At 55.4% G+C, this 9,545-nt stretch overlaps 1 protein-coding gene across 1 annotated transcript; it reads right to left on the bottom strand.

The window, feature by feature from the left end:
• Positions 1-5,443: 5,443 nt before the first annotated feature.
• LOC129713744 (uncharacterized) lies at positions 5,444-9,126 on the bottom strand. The gene is made up of 5 exons (XM_055663014.1): positions 8,640-9,126; positions 8,363-8,544; positions 6,573-6,740; positions 6,275-6,466; positions 5,444-5,963 (listed from the first exon to the last, which is right to left on the bottom strand). The coding sequence occupies exons 1-5, from the start codon at positions 9,109-9,111 to the stop codon at positions 5,958-5,960; spliced, it is 1,020 nt and encodes a 339-aa protein (XP_055518989.1). The 5' UTR covers positions 9,112-9,126; the 3' UTR covers positions 5,444-5,957.
• Positions 9,127-9,545: the final 419 nt, after the last annotated feature.

Raw genomic sequence — 9,545 nt, 5'->3', positions numbered from 1 at the left:
ACCCTGACACCCTGACACCCCCACCCCCACCCTGACACCCCCGACACCCTGAGCACCCTGACACCCCGCACCCTGACACCCTGACCCCGACACCCTGCACCCTGACCCACCAACCCCCACCCTGACACCCCCCCCACCCTGACACCCTGACACCCTGACACCCTGACACCCTGACACCCCCTGCACCCTGACAACCCTACCATGCGCCCCGGCCACCCTGTACCCTGACCCTGCACCCCTGCACCCCTGACACCCCGGCACCCTGACACACCCCGCACCCTGACACCCCCGGCACCCTGACACCCTGACACCCTGACACACCCGGCACCCTGACACCCCGACTCACCCTGACACCCCCCCACCCCTGACCCCTGACACCACCCTGACCCTGACACCACCCCGACACCCTGACACCACGGACACCCTGACACCCTGACACCCCGACACCCCTGACCCCTGACACCCCCGGCACCCTGACACCCTGACACCCTGACACCCTGCACCCTGACACCTGACACCCTGACCCTGACCCCTGACACCCTGACACCCCTGACACCCTGACACCCCCCTGACACCCTGACCCCCCCACACACCCTGACACCCCGGCACCCTGACACCCCTGCACCCCCTGACACCCTGACACCCTGACACCCCTGACACCCTGACACCCCTGCACCCCTGACACCCTGACACCTGGCACCCTGACACCCCGGCACCCCCCGACACCCTGACACCCTGACACCCTGACACCCCTGACACCCTGACCCCTGACACCCCTGCACCCTGAACCCCCCGACACCCTGACACCCTGACACCCCGGACACCCTGACACCCCTACACCCTTACACCCCCGGCACCCCCTGACACCCTGACACCCCCCTTACACCCTGACACCCCTGACACCCTGACACCCGACCCCCTGACACCCCGTGCACCCCGGCACCCTGACACCCTGACACCCTGACACCCCTACACCCCGGCACCCCCTACACACCCTGACACCCTGACACCCTGACAACCCCTGACACCCTGACACCCCCGCACCCCTGACACCCTACACCCCTGACACCCTGACACCCCCGCACCCTGACACCCTGGACACCCTGGCACACCCTGACACCCCCCGACACCCTGACACCCCCACCCTTACACCCTGACACCCTGACACCTGACAACCCTGACACCCTGACACCCCGGCACCCTGACACCCCCCGCACACCTGACACCCGGACCCCCCCGCACACCCTGACACCCTGACACCCCCGACACCCTGACACCCTGACACCCCCCCACCCTGACACCCTGACACCCCGGCACCCTGCACCCCCGACACCCTGACACCCTGACACCCTGACACCCCGGCACCCTGACACCCCGGCACCCTGACACCCTGACACCCTGACACCCTGACACCCTGACACCCCAACACCCTGACACCCCTGCACCCTGACACCCTGACACCCCTGACCCTGACACCCTGACACCCTGACACCCCGCACCCCCTGACACCCTGACACCCTGACACCCTGACAACCCCGGCACCCTGACACCCCTGACACCCTGACACCCTGACACCCCGACACCCTGACACCCCCCTTGACCCTGACACCCTGACACCCCGGACACCCCGACACCCCGGCACCCTGACACCCTGACACCCCTGACACCCTGACACCCCCGGCACCCTGACACCCCTGACACCCTGACACCCCCCTACACCCTGACACCCCTGACACCCCCTGACACCCCGACACCCTGACACCCTGACACCCTGACCGCACCCTGACACCCTGACACCCCCCTCACCCCACCCCCCGACACCCTGACACCCCCCGACACCCTGACACCCTGACACCCTGACACCCCTGCACCCCGACACCCTGGCACCCCTGACACCCTGACACCCTGACACCCTGACACCCTGACACCCTGGCACCCCTGACACCCCTGACACCCCGGCACCCTGACACCCTGACACCCCGGCACCCTGACACCCCTGACACCCCGGCACACCCGACACCCCTGACACCCTGACACCCTGACACCCCTGACACCCCGGCACCCTGACACCCTGACACCCCGACACCCCCGACACCCCTACACCCCGACACCCTGACACACCCCCTGACACCCCCTGACACCCCGGCCACCCTGACACCCTGACACCCCGACACCCCGACACCCCTGACCCTGACCCTGACACCCCTGACACCTGACACCCTGACACCCTGACACCCTGACACCCCTGACACCCCGACACCCCTGACACCCTGACACCCCTGACACCCCTGACACCCCGACACCCCGACACCCTGACACCCCGACACCCCTGACACCCTGACACCCTGACACACCCCGACACCCCCACCCCGGACACCCTGACACCCCTGACACCCTGACACCCCGACACCCTGACACCCCCCACCCCGACCACCCTGACACCCCGACACCCTGACACCCTGACTGACCCCTGACACCCTGACACCTGACACCCCCTGACACCCTGACACCCCTGACACCCCGACACCCTGACACCCCTGCACCCTGACACCCTGCACCCCGACACCCTGACACCCTGACACCCCTACACACCCTGACACCCCGGAACCCCGACACCCCCCCTGACACCCCCGCACCCTGACACCCCTGACACCCCCACCCCTGACACCCTGACACCCTGACACCCCGACACCCTGACACCCTGACACCCTGACACCCTGACACCCTTGACACCCCTGACACCCTGACACCCTGACACCCTGACACCCCGTCACCCTGACCCTGACCCCCTGACACCCTGACACCCTGACACCCCGACACCCCGACACCCCCTACACCCCCACCCTGACACCCCTGACACCCCTGACACCCTGACACCCCTGACACCCGACACCCTGACACCCCGGACACCCCGGACACCCCGACACCCTGACACCCCCCGACACCCTGACACCCCGGACACCCTGACCCCGACACCCTGACACCCTGACACCCTGACACCCTGACACCCTGACACCCCTGACACCCCCCCACCCTGACACCCTGACACCCTGACACCCTGACACCCTGACACCCTGACACCCCGACACCCTGACACCCTGACACCCCTGACACCCTGACACCCTGACACCCCGGCACCCTGACACCCTGACACCCCGAAACCCTGACACCCTGACACCCTGCACCCCGACACCCTGACCCCCTGCACCCCCACACCCCCTGACACCCTGACACCCTGACACCCTGACACCCTGACACCCCGACACCCTGACACCCTGACCCCGGCCTGACCCCGACACCCCGGCACCCCCGACACCCCCTGACACCCCGGACCCCTGACACCCTGACACCCCGGCACCCCGACACCCTGACACCCTGACACCCCGGCACCCCGACACCCTGACACCCCGGCACCCTGACACCCTGACACCCCTGCACCCTGACACCCCGGCACCCCTGACACCCCCGACACCCCTGCACCCTGACACCCCTGACACCCTGACACCCTGACACCCCGACACCCTGACACCCTGACACCCTGACACCCCCGACACCCTGACACCCTGCCTGACACCCTGACACCCTGACACCCTGACACCCCCGACACCCTGACACCCCGGACACCCTGACACCCTGACACCCCGACACCCCTGACACCTGACACCCTGACACCCTGACACCCTGACACCCCTGACACCCTGACACCCCTGACACCCCTGACACCCTGACACCCCCGGCACCCACCCTGACACCCTGACACCCCCGACACCCTGACACCCTGACACCCTGACACCCTGACACCCTGACACCCCGACACCCTGACACCCTGACACCCTGACACCCTGACACCCACCCTGACACCCTGACACCCTGACACCCTGACACCCCGACACCCTGACACCCTGACACCCTGACACCCTGACACCCTGACACCCAGACACCCTCACACCCTGACACCCCGACACCCTGACACCCTGACACCCCTGACACCCTGACACCCTGACACCCTGACACCCTGACACCCGGACACCCTGACACCCTGACACCCTGACACCCCTGACCCCCGACACCCCCCCCTGACACCCTGACTGACCCCGACACCCTGGCACCCTGACACCCCTGACCCCCGACCCCGACACCCTGACACCCTGACACCCCGGCACCCACCCCTGCACCCCAGCCAGTGGATACTGGGGCGACCTGATACCCACGCAATGCTCAATCAAAACCAAGCAGCATTTAAACCTACCTGTACCCCGCCTTTAAACTAGTTTTACCCCAGCATTGGGCTCAGTATAGATCCCTGTACCCCTTTCATCTCATCTGTACCCAGTTACTGCGCTCATGACTGTACACCACTATCGCGCTCAGTATTAACACGCCTGTAAGTGATGGACATGGGTTTTAGGAACTAGGGGTTCGCTAAGATTCGTGAGGCTGAGGTTGGGAAGGGGGGGGGGGGGGGGGGAGGTGGATGCGCTATAAGCCCCCTTGAGAAAATGTTTTTGTAATATGGTGAATTTCAGGGCCATTTTGAGCCTGGGTGTGATGATCACATCCACATTGCCCAGTCACTGCCCAGTCCATCATCGGCTCTGACCTTCCTTCCATCGAGGGGATCTATCGCAGTCGCTGCCTCAAAAAGGCTGGCAGCATCATCAAAGAACCTACACCATCCTGGCCACACACTCATCTCCCTGCTACCTTCAGGTAGAAGGTACAGGAGCCTGAAGACTGCAACGACCCGGTTCAGGAATAGCTACTTCCCCACAACCATCAGGCTATTAAACCTGGCTCGGACAAAACTTTGATTATTAATAACCCATTATCTGTTATTTGCACTTTATCATTGTATTTCTTCATGTGTGTGTATATATTTATATTATAGTATATAGACACACTGATCTGTTTTGTAGTCAATGCCTACTATGTTTTGTTGTGCTGAAGCAAAGCAAGAATTTCATTGTCCTATCAGGGACACATGACAATAAACTCACTTGAACTTGAACTTGAACACATTGTATCAGTAACTCAGGCAAATACAGATAGGCAGCTCAGTAAGGGAAGCTGGCCGCTGATTGGTCGCAACGCCCCTCGGAGACTGCGTCTGATTAGCCACCGAGTGATTTAAAAATAATCTAACTCCATTAATTCACTCAAGGTGTATTATGATGTGTTCTACAGTATGAAGTGTACAGCAAAACTTGCACCTCCAGAGTGGTCTATCATGTTGTTTTGTAGTCTCCTTGTACCAATCAAAAGCAGTGAAATGCTTGTGTCCGAGTCCCTTTTATTGACCACATTATATGACAAGTTTTGCATTTCAATGTTCGTGTGTATTTTATTGATCTAAATAAACGTTGATTTATATATGTGAAATTAATTCCATGATTAACAATACTGAGAAATGAGAAGATCATTACACATCAAATTTGCGTAGAAATGTCCAGAATTTTATTGATAGTCGAACAAACAGCTTTTTTTTCCACAACACAAAAAGGTTTACACTGAAGTATAATAATTACATTGGAAATGAACTTATTTACAATAAATATAAAGAGCAATAAACAATTTATTTCTTAAAAAATAATTTCAAAAGATTTGTTTTTCCACATTAGGAAGAACATAATTTCAGATATCGTAATAATGTACATTTATGTACTTTTGTACTGTTCATTCTTTATGGGAACTTTGCCCCCGGCTATCAGCAGCCAAATGACCAGTGAGATTCAGACTCAGGTTCACACTTCAGTCCTGACTCTCTAATCTGGCTGGAAATGTTGGTGTCATGGTGATGGGTGTATTCCTGGGGTCCAGCTGGGCTTCCCTGATAGGCTCTTCTTGGAAGCTGCCTGGTATTGTCTGTGGAAGTCATTGCTGCCCGATGTGGCGTTGAGCTGGTGCCCTGATGTTGGGTGCGCTTGCCATCGGTGGGTACGCCGTGTGCTGTGGTCCCATCAATGCTTGTGGATAAAACACATAAACCTATTAATATGAATTGGGAGGAAAATAAATGATATAAAATAAATCACAACCTTTCACAGGCTGTGTGTCGCAGTTAATCTCGAGTCAGATTCAGAAAATGTATCACATTATACATGGTGAACATGCTGATGTGGTGGTGCCATCATCCCCATTTGTGGGTGACCCATGAATGCCATGTGCCGCATCAGACTCTGCAACACCATTGAATTCATAGTGAGTAATTCATACAAAAGCATTATTAAAGTCATAATTTTTAGAAATTCCACAAACTTTGATTAAGAGATTTTACCGGCTGAGGGAATCTGTGGGCCCTTGCCAAGGCAAAGGCCTCCATGGAGAAGCTAACCCACTCGCTTTCAGGAATGAGGAGCATCTCTTGTGTTAAGAACGCTGAGAAGGTTTCAACTATCCTCTCGTGTGATGTCTTTGGCTGTGTCATAGTGATCATGGTGTCTGTTGTTGCCTTTGCCTGTTGCACGATCTGCAACAAAAGGGTACGATCCAGGTAAGTAATGTTTGGGGAACGATGGAGAAAAATGGATGGATCAAATGAGAAATCTGCTGATAATTCACCCAAAAGCACTTACTTCTTTGATCATCCGCTGACTAGCTGCAGTTATGCTGCAGCCTGCAGTGGGGATGACAATGGTCGGCTTCCTCGTGCTGTACTCCTGGCTGGTCGGGGTGGTGGATCCAGAAGGTCGCTCATGCGGATCAAGCTCACCCTCACTGGAGATGGCACGCTGTGGTCTCTCCTTGTTAAAATGGAAGAAAATAAATGTGTATATGTTATAAAAAATAAAATTTAAAAAATTGATCATGGGGAACAAGGACATGGTAGACCAATTGAATAACTACTTTGGTTCTGTCTTCACTAAGGAAGACATAAATAATCTGCCGGAAATAGCAAGGGACCAGGGGTTAAATGAGATGGAGGAACTGAGTGAAATCCAGGTTAGCCGGGAAGTGGTGTTAGGTAAATTGAATGGATTAAAGGCCGATAAATCCCCAGGGCCAGATAAGTTGCATCCTTAAGGAAATAGCCGCAGAAATAGTGGATGCATTAGTGAGAATTTTTCAAACCTCTTTAGATTCTGGAGTAGTTCCTGAGGACTGGAGGGTAACTAATGTAACCCCATTTTTTAAAAAGGGAGGGAGAGAAAATGGGGAATTACAGACCAGTTAGTCTAACATCGGTGGTGGGGAAAATTCTGGAGTCAGTTATTAAAGATGGGATAGCAGCACATTTGGAAAGTGGTGAATTCATTGGACAAAGTCAGCATGCATTTATGAAAGGTAAATCATGTCTGACGAATCTTATAGAATCTTTTGAGGATGTAACTAGTAGAGTGGATAAGGGAGAACCAGTGGATGTTTCAGAAAGCTTTCGACAAGGTCCCACATAAGAGGTTAGTATGCAAACATAAAGCACACGGTATTGGGGGTTCAGTATTGATGTGGATAGAGAACTGGCTGGCAGACAGAAAGCAAAGAGTAGGAGTAAATGGGTCATTTTCAGAATGGCAGGCAGTGACTAGTGGGGTACCGCAAGGCTCAGCTGGGACCCCAGATATTTACAATATATATTAATGACCGACATCTCCACGTCCCACATGTTAGCTGTGAGAGGATTAGTATGACTTTGGATAGTTTGGGTGACAAATAAGATGCATGTGGATAAATGTGGGTTATCCGAAAAACAGGGGAAAGTAGATTATTATCTGAATGGTGGCCGAAAAAGGGGAGATGCAACTGTACAGTTTTGGTCTCCAAATCTGAGGAAATACATTCTTGCCATAGAGGGAGTACAGAGAAGGTTCACCAGACTGATTCCTGGGATGGCAGGACTTTCATATGAAGAAAGACTTGATAGACTCGGCTTGTACACGCTAGAATTTAGAAGATTGAGCGGGGATATTATAGAAACTTACAAAATTCTTAAGGGGTTGGACAGGCTAGATGCAGGAAGATTATTCCCGATGTTGGGGAAGTCCAGAACTAGGGGTTACAGTTTAAGGATAAGAGGGAAGTCTTTTAGGACTGAGATGAGAAAATCATTTTTTACACAGAGAGTGGTGAATCTGTGGCATTCTCTGCCACAGAAGGTAGTTGAGGCCAGTTCATTGTATTTTAAGAGGGAGTTAGATGTGGCCCTTGTGGCTAAAGGGATCAGGGGGTATGGAGAGAAGGCAGGTACGGGATACTGAGTTGGATGATCAGCCATGATCATATTGAATGGCGGTGCAGGCTCGAAGGGCCAAATGGCCTACTCCTGCACCTATTTTCCATGTATCACAAATTTTCAAGACCTTCAGGACGTGGCAAGCAAGATGACAATCAAATTACCAATGTCAAAATATTATTTTATACTAATCACCTTCCTGGTGCTCTGGTTCGGCTCCACTCGAACGATATGGTCATTTATAAACCCCCATTTTTCCACTATCCACTGCTGCCTCTCGGTCACAAATCTACGGCCCGAGCCAGACTTGTGCAAACTGCGTGTCAGCCTGCCGTACATTGTCCTCTGGCCCTTATAGAATTGGCACAGTTGGTCGCCTGTGAAAACATGGAATGAGTGAAGATCAGTGTGGAACAAATTGTAATTATAATGACTGAAATGCCGCCAAACAACAAAGTAAGTGTGTACATACACGTGCAGCCAGGGAACTCCTTTGCCTTGTCCTCAAGCATCATGAACCTTCGCTTTGTATTCCTAAACTGCCTGTGGTTTTTGTCATACAGCTCAGGGTTGTCCCGATACCAATCTACCAGTTCCCCCTCTTGTTCCCTGCTGAATTCATAGGGCTCGGTTACCATTTGCCTCTTCCTCTTGATCTCAAATGAGACATCACTATCCTCAGCATAATCATAGTCCCAATGTACAGCCTCCTCCTCCTTGACCTCAACCTGCAGAACCTGCATCTTGTCCCTGGCTGCTTTTCGTTGTGCCCTGCTCTGCTGATGAGCCCTGCTTCTCTTGAGCGCCATTTTCCGATCGTCTCCGTTGCAAGTGAAAAAACTCTTTAGAAAGTCGGCGCTCGATATATCCGTGCGGTCACGTGGTGCGTCGCTCAGATGACGCGCCGTGACGTGCGCGACGCGTCTGGACGCACAGTGAGGCATGATGACGCAAAATACATCAACATGGGTCACGACCTTGCGTCATCCCGCGACAACCTCTTTTCAGGCTGTCGCCGAAGATGTCGCCCAAGTGGGACAGGCCCGACACACGCACATGCAGACACACAGTGTTACCTATAAAGTGAGGAGACGATGCGCTTTGTCCATCTGCTCACCACTGACATGTACACGGGCGACCGGCCTCCCCCCGCCGCTCTCCCCCGCCACCCTGAGGCTTTGTCCGGGAGCGCTGGGGGAGAGGGTGCGGCGACGTGTGCCGGCTGTGTGCTTGTCTCCCCGAGCAGGGCGCCTGGTCCACACGTTCACCAACTAGCAGCTGATGTGACACATGGCTGGCGGGGCTCGGAGCTGGTGCTGGCGGCCCTCATCCTGCCGGGAGCTGAAGCGGGAGCAGCCCGCGGCCGGGGACGGGAAGG

The sequence above is a fragment of the Leucoraja erinacea genome, chromosome 37 (genome assembly GCF_028641065.1).
Source record: "Leucoraja erinacea ecotype New England chromosome 37, Leri_hhj_1, whole genome shotgun sequence".
In the NCBI taxonomy this organism is placed as follows: Eukaryota; Metazoa; Chordata; class Chondrichthyes; order Rajiformes; family Rajidae; genus Leucoraja; species Leucoraja erinaceus.
Note: the sequence above shows the minus strand (reverse complement) of the source record. Positions and strands in the feature narration are given on the sequence as shown.